The sequence below is a fragment of the Plectropomus leopardus genome, chromosome 7 (assembly GCF_026936395.1).
Source record: "Plectropomus leopardus strain MGB_pleo_1.0 chromosome 7, ASM2693639v1, whole genome shotgun sequence".
In the NCBI taxonomy this organism is placed as follows: domain Eukaryota; kingdom Metazoa; phylum Chordata; class Actinopteri; order Perciformes; family Serranidae; genus Plectropomus; species Plectropomus leopardus.
The window spans coordinates 26365222-26381578 of NC_142182.1; the positions used below are offsets into that span (position 1 = coordinate 26365222).

General features: G+C 39.2%; 1 protein-coding gene across 3 annotated transcripts in view; it reads left to right on the plus strand.

Moving 5' to 3' along the window:
• The first annotated feature begins 2647 nt into the window (after positions 1 to 2647).
• LOC148189208 (uncharacterized) overlaps positions 2648 to 16357 on the plus strand; it is a 54971-nt gene continuing 41261 nt past the window's right edge. The window contains exons 1-2 of one of the 3 annotated variants that reach the window (XM_088080336.1): positions 2648 to 2741; positions 15129 to 15172. Coding sequence is in view for 1 of the 3 variants with exons in the window: in XM_088080334.1 (XP_087936460.1) it covers positions 7156 to 7171 (16 nt within the window). In the remaining 2 variants the exon portion in view is untranslated. Of the gene's footprint in view, positions 2742 to 6586; positions 7172 to 15128; positions 15173 to 16357 lie in introns of those variants that run through there. The other 2 variants (XM_088080335.1, XM_088080334.1) reach the window with 2 other exon arrangements.

The window sequence follows — 16357 nt, forward strand, 5'->3', positions numbered from 1 at the left end:
AACCAAGCAGTGGCTCTAGATAAAGGCCATTGGCGTTTTTGCGTCAGCCAGCATAGTAACCAACATCTTTGTGATAACAGTGTCAGAAAAGCACTGATTTTTTTTAAACAGGAAACTGCTTTATGTTTAGTGTTTTTACTGGTATTTATCACTGGCTGTTGTTTTGGAGAGGAATAAACCTCTGTGGATACTTCCGCTTGCGGTAAAAAGATCCCGAATGTCTGGATCTTACGTTGTCAGAGAAAAAAGGTGAGCACATGTTACCAGGTGCTGGACTAGTGCCCCATCTCCAAAATGTTGACCAGTGTTGGAGTAACTCTTATTTTTATGTGAAACTGCTTTATTTCATGTTATTACCAGTTTAATTCACTGGGTCCGTTTATTTTGGAGAAGACGTCTGCAGATAATTCAGCATGTGGTAAAAACACTGAAAGAATTCTAACTAAAAGAAATTTCAGATGGTTGCAATTTGCAGTCCTCACCACTAGATGCCACTTAATCCCATTAAATCTTATAGATTACTCCTTTAAAACAAAGGTGGGTCAGTGGCTGAAATTGGGGGAGCTGTGGCCCCTTCCAGCACCCTTGCTTGAACAACACCCATCTCTTAACTCTGAAGTTTTTTGTGACTGCATATTGCAAAGTTGAGACATTATTGCTATGACAAAACCTGTCTGCAGACAGTCAGTCAGACAGACAGACATATGAACACTGGCAAAGTTCTCAAAACTGTTGTTATGGTAGTTCACACTACACTAGGTGCCTCCCGTGCCACATTTTGTCATGGTGACACTGACACGCACACCAAAAAGTGAAAACAATACCAATCCTACTGTGGTGATCAGCCTGGCTGATAACATGAATGGATATTAATTCTACTCACTGATTAATTAGGGAAATAGCACTACAATTTCATATTTACATCTCAAATATAATTATAATTTAAACATATATCTTACTTTTAATGAGTTTGAACTGTATGCATTAGATGTGATCCTAGCTGTATGTCCTTAACATGTAAGGAAGTAACAGTATATTTAAACAGCTAAAAGTGCTGCACTTGAACTTTGTTTGTGTGTTAAGTATCATATTTCATCAAGTCACTGAACTGTATTTTAAAACCCCAACCTGAGCTTTTGGAAAAATCTTTCAGTCAAAGTAATTAACGGTTTTTCTTTTTTGTAATTTGAGACACACCCTCTGAATTCTCTGTCCAAACTGTAAATGGACCAAGACTTAAAGAAACAGAGAAGCATGCCTGTTATAAGGCTTTACCTCAGAGAGTCTAAGGTAGCTGCTGCAAAGTAACTTGAGCCATATTAGCTGAGATTGGTGGGTCAGTGATGTCTTTTCCAGGTGCTTTTTCTTCTTTTTGTTCCTGATTAGATATAGATCTAGTTAGGGATCTTTATCCAGTTTCTTATGGGGGGAAAGTTGCTCAAGGCAACCGGTATAAAACACTTTTTCCACCCCAACATCAGCATAAAAGATTTGCTTCCAAATTTTGGCCCACAGAGTGTAGGTCATCCTTCCAATATGACACCCTTCGTAGGAAGTCCAAAAGTAGTATATGTTAGTAGTATATGCAGTATACTTTTCAATACATTGGTGTGGCGTTTATGAGGAAGTCATGGGAAAGGTAGTAATAGGTCCACCCATCACATCACCGTGAACTGAACTAATTGAAGATTATGGTGGGGAGTATGCCATGCCTCTGCCAGCAGATAATCCCTCATCAGCTGCTGTCTGGACTCAGAATGAGGAGTGCATTTCATGGAGGGACTCCCCCCATGGAGCTGCAGAAACTGAGAGGCAGCCCTGTTTAATTACTGGCCCCGCTAACAGCACTCAGAGCTGGTGGAATACAGAGACTGGGGTGGGACAACGGACTGAGGTTCTGGGAGTGTAATAGGTTTGGGGGGGGGGGGGTGCTAACCCCCTAACTGTGGAAAACAGGAACAATGAGATTTTGTTTAGACTGAAGGCTCTCCAGCTTTGCCTCAGTTGCCATTGTCTCCCAGGCTCTTTCTGAAGCCCTTGCAGGTTACAAATCCAGACGCATATTGAGTCATTCATGCATCTGTCGATGACAGGGTGAAGCCCATGTAGGGAACTCCTGCTGGGAATTTAATGAACATGTTTTCCTGAGGAGGTAGCTTGGAAAGTTAACAGACTAGCACAAGGGAGGATGTGAGAAAGTTTGTGACAGCCAAGAATTTGAGGTCTGGTGCCAGTTTTGGTTTACAGTCTTGTTTGATTTCATGCAGCATTTTAGGGGGTGTATTGTCAGTGAGGTTGGTGGTCTAGGCACTATGAGAAGCTACTGAAATCAAACATTAACTTTAAGGTATTCACTCATAATGCCCAGTGCTCAAATGACTGATTAATGCATGCTTTATGAAAAAAATAGAACTATTTTCTCAGTCCAAAGCAAATGAAGGCCTCTACAAATATTGTATAGAAAGCAGAAATTGCGTCCAAGCACCAGTGAGAATGGCCTCTTTGTGCAAAGTGGCCTTATTCAGAGACTGAAGGGTGAGCGTGGAGAACTTGAGCAAAGCATTCTGTTTACAAATAAGCATGGCTTAGTGAGTCTCCAGACAGTCCGAGGTCAAGGAGCATTCAAGCAAAACATCGAAGCACAGCCACAGGCAACCTCATTGCTTTACCCCAAAGCTGGAATTCACATGCTTATGGATGATGGCGAATTCTATTGAATTCTAGGAGAAGCACTGAGACAAGTAAGTCGTAATCCTTAATCTAAATATCAAGTGGTTTTTGCATTTGCAAGCATGTTGTGTCTGGACTCTTGATCAAGCAGCATAAGAGATTCATTGTCTGAAGCAAAGTATAGAAACAGAGCGTGGATGTGTGCATTCAGGGTCTGTCGCACAGTTGTTGGAGTGACTTTGAATCAAAAATTAGAATTTAGCTTTTTAACTTGAGTGGTGCTTGGAGTGTGTGGAGACAAAGGGCAGCTGTCTGGGGCAGAAAAACAAATGTTCTGTTATATTTCAGAGCTGGCATTAATTTGTACATGTGGCAGAGTGCTGTCTGCACAATCAAAATAAAAACATAATGTACAAATATTACAATACCTCATATTTAATAAAGAAATTCAGTGGCATTGAATGTACACATTTACAGTGTTGAGGAGTAGTAAACTAAATTTAATTTTACTGGTAGCTCAACTACATTGCAGTAATTAAAATATATTTGTATTTGCACAATGATTCAAGTAGTTAAATTACTTTTCAGGCATTTTTTTTGTAGTTGACAAGTAAAACTAAAATAAATTAGGCCATAACAGGAAAGGAATTCTTTATTTTATTTTTACCATAGCTGATGTACAGAAATTGAACGCCTTTGGACCACCTCTTTTCCATTCATCCTGACAGCTGTAAAAGGTTGCAAGCAATGCATTTGTCAAGCAGAATTTGTTAAACTTAACTTGTCAGATGTCATTTAGTCAGAAATATTTATTATTGCTATTTATTAATAAATGTCCAGAGAAGTTTTTGCATGATATTTAAGAAGTTACGCGGCTATTCCAGCTTGTTGCAATACCCCCCAATTTGTGCCTTTTCTGCATCAATTTAAGGTATATATGTTCCTAATTCTGAGGGAGCAGTGTCCTGAAGTCTGGTGAGCTTGATAAAGATTTCAAGGCTGTTTTTGATTAAACAAAAAGGATCTCACGCTTTAACAAAAAGGTCTATGTCTGAAGATCCTTTCCACAATGTTGTCAGACACTTAAAATAACAATCTGAGGCAGTCTGTAGCAAAAACAAACACTTTTAATGAACGGGATTTGAAAGTGCACAATTGCCCCAAGTGGTTTCGTTGTAGCTGGTTTTGCACCACCTCCACCTACAGCCATCTTGCTTAATACTGAACCAGTTAAAAAAATGTGGTTTCCATCAGTAACTCAGACAAAAACAAAACAAACAAAAAACAAAGAGGGATCCAGGTTGAAATATATCAAAGTTACCCTTTAACCTGGTATTTTCTATTGATATCCATATACACTGCGAAATCAATCATACAGTATCAGAGGCAAAGCTTTGAAGCCCCAATACACCATAGACCAGAATGCATTGCAACCACATGACATGCTGCATTTTGAGTGAGTGGTAGACACACCCCACTGCTCATAGCAAGTCTGAATACTGGCTGCAGTCATATGCCCTTATTTTCCAACTGCCATGAGGTCAACAAGTTTCTATCCTTTATCTGGCATTTCAGGACATGCAGGAAATCTCATTGGACGATGAATTAGATTGGGCAAACATTAAAACAATGTAAGCTGTGGTTATTATGGACACAGTCAAAAGACATTCACACAGATTCTTAGAAACCGAGAAAAAAAAAGGGGAAATATCCCTGGGGATTACAACATGGCCTAAAAGCTGAACCATTTGTCCCACTGCATTAAAACAGGACTTAACAAATATCATTAAGAGGCAGGAAGTTCTTTGTGGAAACAGCCAGAAATCCCTAACATTTTGTCATTTCCTTTGGCACATCTTGCAGTGCCTCTTTTGCCCTGAGCTCGCCGCTCTGCGAACCCGATCACCCCCGCCCAGTAATCCTTGCTCTCCTAACTGCGGTGAGTTTGTCACTTGAACTGCAGAGCCTGAAAGCCGTGCGCGCACAGGACACGTCACAAACGACAGTCACACTCATGCACAGCTAATCTCATTACACTTGTCTCTATGCAGCATGGGTTCAACAGGGTTGTGTTGCTTGGGCCACCGCAGTGCACCGGGATCAAAATGACCATAAATTTTCAGCGAGGCCTCACAGAAACATGAGTCACCTTAATGTGAGAGCTGGTGTTTGTATTAATAGATGCTATCAAGCCGCCTAAGTGGCCTGGCTTTGGAACAAAACATGTTGCTGGGTAAAACTTGTTTGTGTGCTCAAGATGAAAAGTCAGTGCAGCCTGTGTTTACTGTCTGTCAAGGCTGGTATTTCACACAAGTTCATGCAACAGGTGGAGACTTAGATACAGTGAGAGTTATTCAGAGGGATAGCTTATATCACCATTAAAACATCCTTAAGGCCATATTCTGTCTGATGGATGTCAGAGTGACTAACTTGAATGCATAAGATGTATTTGGTCATTTTTTAAAATTAAAACCCTTTTTTCATATTAGCTGAAATTGTGCCTATAATTCCACAGCACTAAATGACACAAATATTTTTTTTAAAAAAATCATATACCCTATTGCCTTGTAGCACTTGTAATAGCCTTACTGCATAAGAACAGAAACAATCAATGAGCCATGGATTCTTAAACAGCTTTCTATCATGTCAATCTCGGCTCACGAACTGCAAACTGTCAAACTAGGCAGCGCTGATCGAATACAAATCAAGATTCTGCTACTGCATTGCCTATTTCTCACCTCAAATGTTTTCAGAAACATTTTGTAGTGCACTGTTTAGGTGTAGAATAAGAAAGTTGCTCTGTCTGGTGGGTGGTGCTTGGTGCTCTGGTTGACTATTTTCAACAGGTCGATTTGGTCACAAACGTGCTCGCTTTACAGCTAAACAGTACACTAACATATGTTTGTGAAAACATCTGAGGCACAAATCTCGATTCTTGTTTGATTGGCACTGCCAGTTTGACAGTTTGACCGCAGTTCACCAGCAGTAACTGACATGACTGACGGCTTCTTTAGAAGATCCTTGACTCTGATTGGTTGTTTTTGTTCAGATGCGGTGAATTCTGGCAAATACCATTAAGAGCACTAGGAGGAGGCAGAGGAACATGATTTTTCTTGTCACAGATTATCTGTTTCATGTACTACTGTCAGGATATAGTGGCAGTTTCACTGGGCTAAACATGACAAAAAGTTATTTTCTTAGCTTTATGTGCACGCACTTGGTGCTTGCCTGCTTAGGTTATAAATGAGAATGTTTTAATTTAAAAAAAATATTGAAACACTTGGGATTCATATCCCCAAATCTGATGAAAAAAAATGTTGCTGTAGTTCTGACATATGATTCATCCTCAGAAATATGGCATCCAACTAGGGACATTCACTGGGAATTAAAAAAAAATATAAGGGTTTACAGCAGAAAATTTGTCATCACAATAATTATTTTTACATTATTCTTGCATTGATGGCTGAGCAGTGGCACCAGCAGTGTTTTAACACGCGTGCATCAGTTTATGTGGTGTTTTTTATGCCAAAAAACTTGATATATTTTCAACTGAATGACTTTAAATCCTGTCATGCAAACCAATGTCTAAAATGATCAGCTAGAGCGTGTATTCAGATCTACTTCACCAGCCAAGATGAACATTTTCCAAAACACTTTTCACTGCTATTTTACAGATATAACCTTAATTTTAAGTGTGACAATGATAGTTTATGAGCACTAAATGTCAACGTAAATTAACTGCCCACCCCACACAACACTACTCATAAAAGATGCACTGTACAGTAGGTCAGTCCCTAACTTCTTCAATAGAGCAGATGTGTGGTATTGATCAGTCCTCTGGCACCAAATATTACTTTCATTGGTTGTGCATGCAGGCCAAATCATATGACACGCGCTGTGTGGGCATCCTGACTCGATATGAACCTCAAACTCTGCACTCATTGTTCTCCAACAGAAACGCCACTGCAGGAGTTGAATCCTACACAGAAACAATAATCAAAGACCAGACGAGGCCACATAAATATTTCGCTTCCCACAAACGTTACGAGTCAATCCCCTGTTGGTTGTGATAATAAGTTGCAGTCCAGCCTGAACGCACAGTGGAGTGAGTCAGATTCGCCATGCAGCCGTGCGGAGATATTGGGGACAAGCGTGCGCAGCGGATGAAACAGATGAGAAGCTTTCGCCGGGATGTGTGTGTATAATCCTGTCCTCACGACAGTCGTCAGACCACCTCGTAGATTATAACTCGGTTGAGGATCACTTTTCTGGGCTATTTGAATTACACGCGGAGCGGTGGTGACACGCGCAGTTTCTCTTAAACTGCTCTCTTCCTGATAATTTCGGAAGCACCCAAACAACACGCTGCAGCAGCCGGAGAGAAAGCCTCCATATGCCGCTTTTTTTTAACCCCGGGTTTCCTCTCATGCCTGTTGCACTGTGGACGCGCGAGGAGGAGACTTGCAGCTGACAAGCAACAAGCACATGGTGCCTTATTATGGTGAGTCCGCTGCAACCTTTCTTTGTCCTACGATGTGCATTGACATGTTGAGACTTGTTCAGAAAATCATACAAAAAATAAATAAATAAAAATAATTGTATATTTTAATATAAATAAATGATTTTTTATACAGTAGGAGCTGAATGTAAAGAGAGGATTAACATTTTCTTAGAATATTTACAGAGGGACTTAAAGTGTGTCGTCCTGTGTGCACATCAGAGACTTAACATTGACTTTGTCTTTGTGGTAGTTTTTCTCAAGTAGCCTATCAAAGTTGCTTTATAATTAAAACGCACTGATATAAAGCTATATTATCATACTATGATTTTTTTTTTATTTTAACCAATTCATGCATGGGATTTCCTTGCTTAATTTTTGTATATTTTATCTAGATTTTTTTTTACTAGTGCTGTGGTGTTGAGTTTATTCCTGTTGTGGTTCCTCTATTTTTTTTTTAGTTTATTTCCTGTATTTACACACTTGTTGGTGGGTGTCATGTGGTTTCAGGTCCACTGTCATAAAAATAAAAAATAAAAATAGTGTCACTCAGAGCAGTGTTGCATATGCAGCTGGTGGGTGCATAAAAGCTGAAGCACAGAGGGATGAAATTCATGCACAAATTTTGTCTTTAAAATCTTGAAATAGACATGTAGTTTTGTAGTAATATTGGAAAATACTAATATAAAGGATGCTGCAGTGTGAAGAAAACATGAAATTATTGGTTCAATATTTCAGTTGAGCAGTTTGTGTGAGGCAGAGGAGCAGCTTTAAAAGTTTTAACTCCCTTTGAGAGCTCTGGTCCAAACACTCTCCGGGAATAAAGCTACAGAGATATAATTTACTGAGTTTAAATGAGACAACTGGGTCAGACGGACCTATAGAGGAAGAGCACCTGATAGGGAATTATTGAAAACATAAAGTATAAAGGTAATAACTGTCAAAACACAGGGCACAGTACACATTAAAGTTACTTTAGTGCATGTGTGGATAACACTTTAGGGCCACAAGATGCAAAATCTAGTGTGGATCAGATGGTACAATAAAATCTGAAATACAGTATGTATATTTATAAGGAGTCATGAGTAGATGTAGACTCAAACATTAGATCTGGAGTTATAAAATAAATTGTACTACTCTGCAGTTTGTATTTTTCTATATTCAGTGTCGGTTTTGTTGTTTTGCTCCTGCGATCTTCCAGCACTGAAATCAATTTTCTGTAATGTAATGACCCGTCGCTGACAACTGCTTGTAAGCAGACTGCGTGGCTTTTCCAATGTCTGTGGATCGGAAATTTCTCATTTCATCATAACAGCATTTATTATGTTAGATATTTTTATTTAAGTTAAGGATGAGTTACGGATGTTTTTCCTGTTTTCTTATTAAAACTGGACACCCAACTTAAATTCTGAGACCCCATTCTAAGTAAAACTGCACAAAAGAACTGATAATGGTAACACTTACTGTTCCTCATGGGGACATTTTCTTTTCTTGTCCCCACCTAACCTCCACATAGGTCAAAGGTCGCAGATTGAGTGCCTCGCTGAAAGACCTGTCAGCTGCTCTGCAGTTTAGCTTCAGTCTCATTTGCCGTTCCTTAAGAGGAAATGCTGCTTGCAGAGCTTCTAAAACATTTAGAAAACCATCATTTAAAAAGCTGAAATAAACTCCACTTTTTGTTACACATTAAAATAGAACTCTTGTTGCCAAAAACAATTTTGGCAACCGTCACGATGCTGACTATTCATGTTAACTTTTGAAATTCAACTCTTGTGTGTTTCCAATGAGATTTGACTGATTGCTGTCCCAGATCTTTATGTATTTTTACACATTTTATGTAAATCAAGAATTTTCTGCAGCAGAGTGAGAGGTAATATCATATGTCGCAGCCTGCTTATTCTCACTTCCAACCTCCCCACCGTCGAAACAAACACATTCATACCTCTGTCCAGATGTGTATGTGTGTGTGTGTGAGTGTTTGTGCACACTCTGAATGTCGCTGTGTTGTTTTTACTTCTTTATCGCTTGTAGAGCTCATCAGTTAATAGCTGTGTGGAGGATGAATCATAATGATATTACTGCTGCTGTTAAAGATTTTTGAGTATAATCTGATGAGTAAGCAAGGTCTCAACGCTGACAGCGAAACGCTAATGATTTAATCCGACAGTAATGTGATAACTTCCAAGCAATAGAATGTGGTGAATGCTTATCATTGGTCCTCGATCTCCTTTTTCACTGCTCGTTCTTTTGATCTAATATTTTATCCTTCCCATATCACTGATGCACTGAAAAGCAGCTGCACAAATATTTACTGTCATTAGCAGCAGCATCATTATGAGAGCATAAAGGCTCCTGGCAAAACCATACACAAGGCTTTTATCTTTGCTATGTAACCTTATGCTTAATATGTTTAGTGCAAGATCTAATTTTACTGTGAGACTTAATGAGGGCATATTTACAAATTGAACCGCACTCCTCCATCACAAGCTTTAGATATTATGTTATGCTGAAATAAAGACGCAGCCTGCCTTTTTTTTTAAGGGGCAATGCACGTATTCTAAAGATTGACAGTCGGCCACGAGAGATTGATGTTTGCGTGAGCCTGTTTAAATCGATCTAAAGTAAGAACCATAATAGTGAGAACATTCAAACTTTGTGCAGGAGAAAGTTAAGGCTTCTGTCTGTGCTTTACTTTACCTTATCTTACAAGGAGTGCAAATGTGGTATTTCGCCGTAATTATGCCGGTATTTCTCCGTTATGGGCATGGGAGATTGTTATTTGCAAAATCCTGTATCGATCTCATATAAAAACCATAATAGCTTGAACTTTCAATGTTTTTGCAGCAGAGAGATAAGGCTTCTGTCCTTTGGTCATCATATTGTACACTTGTGATGACGGCATTGCACCATGTTACGTGCGGTGCAAAACCATGTGAAAGTGCATGGTGTCGCCAGCGAAATGAATGATGAATCTATCGTAACACCTTTGTTCTCCTCTCATAAAAATCAGCATGACACAAAAAACATTATTTTGTTCATAGTGCAAATAACTTATTGAGTTTCAAGAAATATTTTGTTTGTCCCTACATTTAGAAATCTTTCAGATCAATATTGTTTTTCTGTTTATTTTGTGAAGTCTGATGAAAAATTATGACTGATTTTTTTATAGTACAATTTCAGTACTTTTATCAGTTATTATGTCTTTTTTTTTTACTTATGTAACCTTTAAGCTTAGGTTATACAGATTTTAGGGATGTGAAGCGTTTGAAGATCCTCAAAGAACTGACATCACAGTTAGCAAAGACACCAATGTAGGCACTAGTGGACCATTTCTGTTACAGAGGGTTAGTTGCAGCATCTGCTTTTCAAGGGCAGTCTTTGTGTGATAAACAAATAATAACAGATAAGTTTGAGCTTCCTGTTCTTGCTGCGCTGCAGCAGACTGTTGACTGTCATCCTGCAGTGGGAAGGAGCAGGTGAACACTGTCAGGCAGCTGAGCCAGACAAGCCAATAAACCAGCCTCAGGACACTGCTGACTGATGCAAAACTTGCCTTTAGTCCTCCCTCATTCCTACACTGTGCTGCTGCTGCACTGAACACTGAGTAAATGCAAGAAAACACAGTTTGTTCCTTAGTTATAGTAAAACCTGTTAGTGTACAGTACAGAGTACAGTACATGTACAATAGCACTTACTCAGCTTGGCTGTTCTTGTTTGAGTTTTTCTTGCAAACATTCCATGTATGTGGTTTTCCCCTGTGACTTTCAAGATGTCTTTTAAAAGTAGTGCATGTTTATATGTATGTCTGTTTTTTGCTGCTTTTACGTGCATGACCTAATTCCACAGCGAGCAAAGAATCTGCAGCGGCGGCTGTGTGGTCATGTGTGCGCACATGCACGTACGCGTGTGATTGAGTGCGCACACGTTTCCCCTCCCTCCCCCACCGCTTCCTTGTAAAAGCCGACAGAGAGCACACTAAGTTCATCTAAGGACAGGGAAATGCTTTTCTTTCCAGTGTGAATCATTTTGGAAAAATGAGCCTCTGGACTGAATTGCCCCAGCAATTTGGCATGTTTCTCCTTTCTGCTTTATTGTCTATTTTGGCTGAACTTGCAGTTCTTCATTTCACTGCCAAGAAAACTTCAGGTCCTATACAACAGGCAAAGTCAGTTTCTGAGTCAACCGAACCACGGCCTTTAAGCAAATAAAATAAATCTCTGCAGAATACTGCCATAGCTTCCTGTTTCGCTGTGAATTCCAAGGAGAGAAGAGGGAGCCATGTCTGTACTGTAAATCCGGTGTTCCCTACACCTAGAGACAGTGTGGACAATACCCATCTGCAGGCTTTAACCATCAAATAAAATTGTACGGAGAAAATGACACTACCCCACTTTTTATAGAGGCGTTTTATGTGTTTAGATTAAGACCCTTCCTCTTTTTAAAAGCTGTTTTCTCAGTACAAGGTATGTGGTGTCGCGCTCATGCAGTTTGGAGAACAAAACTCTGCAGTGCAGTGAAAAGAAAGTGTGAGTGGGAGCGGTTTTGGGATGTAGACAAGGAGGAAGGGAGGGAGATGGCGGGGGGGGGGACTTTTTAATTTTGCAGTCAGCCACCCCCCCTTATAATTCTGCCGGTCCCCCTATCCGAGGGAGAGGAGAGGGGAGAGGGAATGGCCTGTGTTGAGGTTTGGGTGAGCCAGGGGTGGGCTGTGGCAGCCGGCAGCTGGGCTCTCACTACCTATGTCCTCCAGCTCCAGCCTGAATTATGAAGGCTTGGTAATGGCAGTCAGCCTAATTACAATGACTGATTGCCCGTCCGTTGGCATTTCTCAGACGGTGATTGTCGTGTGTGTAGGATACGAGGGGAAGGAGGAGGGCCATTTCTCATTGGCCTTCCCCTCTCTTTCTTTGCATGAGAACAGCCGGAGATTGAGATCTGATTGGTTGGAGGGAAAAGAGATGTTTCATGATTTGGCGAGGCAGAGCTGGTGGAAAGCCAGAGACAGGTGATGTGGCGCTGATGGTGCATTGTAGCCTATTCAGTGTTTGGCACAAAATCCTTTAAAAAAGAAAAAAAAAGCTGCTTTAACAAAATGACATATTTAACGTTTTTGTTATGGTGTTGAAATACAGGCTTAAATCCTTTTAAAACGGTTGTGAGACTGTCTTGTGAAGAATATAGGGAACCCTAACTGATCTCTAAATGTGGCAAATCTTTAACCTGTTGACTTCTCAATGTGTATGTTGAACATATGTTTCATCTCCATCCCCCGGCATTGTAAAAAAAATAAATAAGAAAGGAAAAAGAAGAGGTCTTGAATTGGCCATTTTTATGTCAGCAGAGCACTCAGAGGTGTGATGTGTGTGTTAAGTGGGAGCTGGTTTGAGTTGGTCTGCCCTGCTTTGTCCAGTGCTTTGGCTTTTGTTCCTCCAGTAATGAATTGTGGAAGCCTTGGCTTCAGCTGGAGTGTCTCATAGCAACTGAAAAGAGAGAGGGAGAGCTGGTAAATGGAGTAAAGGCCAGGGGAGATCATGTGTTTCTTTCAAAAGGGCAAGACAGACCGGACCATCGTTTGGGCATTTTTTGAAGAGGAATAATCAAACCCATATGTATCATTACTTACTACCCTTATTTCAGATGACTGCGTTATTTGGGCCTCAGATAACAGCATGTGCTGTCAAAAAATATTCATTTTTTTTAAAAGATGTGTTTTACCATAATGTTTAAAAATGAAGATGCCCAGAGACATGCAGAAAGGTCTGGTGGCCATGAATGAATGATCTGTGTCCTGTGCCATCCATTGACCACTCTGGTCGCATGTAAATATAGGGATTGTAGTTTTTTTTACATGTTTCAGACTAAAAGTAAAGCATTAATTATCCAAAAGTATTACCAGGATCTGAAATAAGCAGCCACTACATGCAGGTAAATTGTTGACATTTTCAGACCACATCATCACGCCATCTGCCACTACGGCAGATATGGAAAGCATGCAACAGGAAGACACGTTTAGAAAGGTTAGCATATGATTGTGTATAGTTACACATTTGAAAGTTGCTCACAACTGCTACATGGAAGCATTACTGTTAAACCTTATTCCTTTTGATCATAGACTGTGTATAAAAATGGACAATATGTCTCCACTTACTCCCGGCGTGCAAATAAGATGCAAAAATATCCCAGGTACGGCTGCTGCCATCGTACACAGGTGACGTCATTTGAAGCCAGATCTGCGAAGAAGCGGTCTCTCTAGTAGTGAGTTCTCACCCAAAAAACAAACTCCCTGACCAATTATAAGCAGTGCTATTGATCTGGAGCATACACAGCAGTCAATCATGATATCACACCCTCTTTTATTGCATAAAGTAACCAATAATAACCAAACTTATCAGAAATTTTAACACTTGAACAGAGAGTACTGTGATAAAAAAAAAAAACTACCTAAAATGGCAGAAACCATCTTTGGAAAAAAATTATTTGATGTGCACTTTAAAGTTTTTAGTTCAGCACGTCCTATTCTATAACATCAAGTGGGCGGGCTTTATGATGTTCAAAGATTGCCAAATCCTGACCAATAACGTTCAATTAGAAAAATGTGGCAATGGTGAATACGCTATAAAAAATAAACTATTTGTTTTTACTAAAAAATGTACGTGTGCACGCTGCCTTAAAATATTAAGTTTGTCTAATTTGAGAAGACAAGTTCAGGGAGCTTTGTAATGATTCAACCTTAACTTTCAAATTTAAGGTAGCCTGAACACTTGCTGTTTTAAATTAAAAGAAATGGTTTATTTTTTACAGTGCATTATTTTGGTTTCTTTCTATGAATTAAACTGTACTGATAATATTGTATATAGTTTGCACCTATTTGGGTGCATCCATACATGTGAATGTGAACAGCACCCCTTGACCCCTGAATTTAACATGCATATACGGTATTTTTGTGTGCATATATCAAAGGTTGAATGACAACATTCTTTACATTGAATTATGTCTAAGTGATCTAAATGTTATTCCTTAATGTAATGCTCAGATTTTAAAATTGGCAGGCATAATTTCTGATTTCAGCTGTGGCAGGCAGTGGAAAAAAAGAAGTTAATTTCATACCCTGCAGATTGATGTTTTAAAATTTAGCTATGAAAAACATTCCGGGCCATTTTTGCCTTTCACCTGTCACTGTAACTCACAGTGTTTTAGCACATGGTGATGATGTTTTAGCCATCTTGAATATCCAGTGCCACTGTTGATTAACCGAAACCCAGTACTGTTCTGTGGTTGTATCAGTTCTCAGGTCAACTTTCACCTGAACCTTTGTGTGTGTGTGTGTGTGTGTGTGTGTGTGTGGGTGTTTTGCAAGTGTATGTGTGGTTTTTTTAAGCGTAAATGTGTTTATGCACATGCTCATTCACATGCGCATGTGTGTTTGCCTGTATGTGCATGTTCACGCCAGGCTAGTTTTTTATTAACTAATGGCCAGTGCCGAAGCCTGGCCATGTTTGCCCTGTGACCCAGACACTACCTGTCTGCTGCCATGGTTACAGGGACAGAGCAGGTTTAGTGGTCTGACTCCAGGGATTACTTTCCCTGGTCTTAACAATCAGGCCTGTGCCCCAGTGGCTGTAAAATGGACCAAACTGCACCCTAAGAGTTAAGGGAGCTCCGCAATGTGCCCTGGTGGCCTTTAAAACTGTCCTAAGTGCTGTGTAAGGGATTAGACCTGTACAACGTAATTGCTCTGGTGTCAGTGACTGTCCCTTTGTGATCTGGTTCACTTGTAGTGATTAGCTCTCATAAATGAAAGAGCTAACGGCGTGCACTGGATATAGGTCTGTAGTGCTTGAGCTAAAACACATGTTGAACTGTTTTCTTTGTCTTTGAGAGCTAAAGATTTTGTCACTGGGCACAATTTTACCTTTTCCACAGATACTGACTGTGTTGTTTCTGTCTGTCTACCCAACAGATCAATGCATGAAAAGAACAATGGCCCTGAGGCAATCAATCTCTGTGAGTATTTTGCAGTATAGATACAGAGGGTGAACACAATAACCTGAACATCTGTAAAATGTGAAATCATACAATGCGTACTAGTTTTGGTTATGGACAATTTTTTGTTGAGTGTATCAGAGAGTTTATCAGCTCTTTCATAATTTAATGGTGTTAGATGATTTAATAATTGGATTACTGATTGTAAAGACTGTGGACAAAATAACAGAGTCACTTAATGATAATAATAACAATAATAATAATAATAATAATAATATTAACTAGAAAACACATTTCTGGCAGAAAATTGCTGTGAATACTGAAAGCTGAAGTTTCAAAGAATTGCTGAAAAATGGAAAAATGCAGAGGAATGAAATGCCTGTAAAAAAAAAATGTACAATTGAAATGTAAAACTGACAGCTGAACTGCAGTATCAATAGAAGCTAGGTGAAAGACACTGCTAGAAAAGCATGAATATTTAGTGTTATACTCTCAAAGGTGGAAGTTGAAATTAACTAAAAGGCTGAATGCTGAAATGCTTTGTACTTATAAGCATAAAATGTAGAAAAAGTTGAATACACATATTTAACGTCTTTACTGAGCATAATATTTTGACATTTGAATGGTTGTGTAATTATTTTGTGAACTTTCTAAAGCTTAAATGAAGTGTGAAATTCTATTACTCTAAATACTTTTGTCAACAAAGTAGAGTGGATTGAAGATATAAAGATTTTTTTATCACTGCAAGTATACGTTTTGGAAAAGCTTTGAATTTAATCATATTTCCATGCGGCATTTATTTTGAAAATACAGCTTTGTCTTGGGGCTTGGAAAGCACTTGGGAAACCAACATTACTATTGGGCTTTTTATTTTGAAAATCCTTCCTCGTCCAGGGTCCTTGGTAAACCCCTGTTACCATTAAGGGGCATTTATTTTGAAAATTCAGCCTTGTCAAGCAATGCCGAATAATAATAATAAAAAGATGATGACTTTAATGAAATGAAAGGCAGTAACACACAAATTATGGCCTCAACTTAAAAAATTAAAAACAATATGAACATTGTGTTTCTCAAGGGTAGAATTTCTTGCATAGATATTTTGTTTGGCTGTATTATATTTCACAGATGTTAATTTAATTGTGTTCACTTTTTATATGTCTACATTATTAATCTGCTTTGTTACATGTCTCTAACTTTTCACTTGAG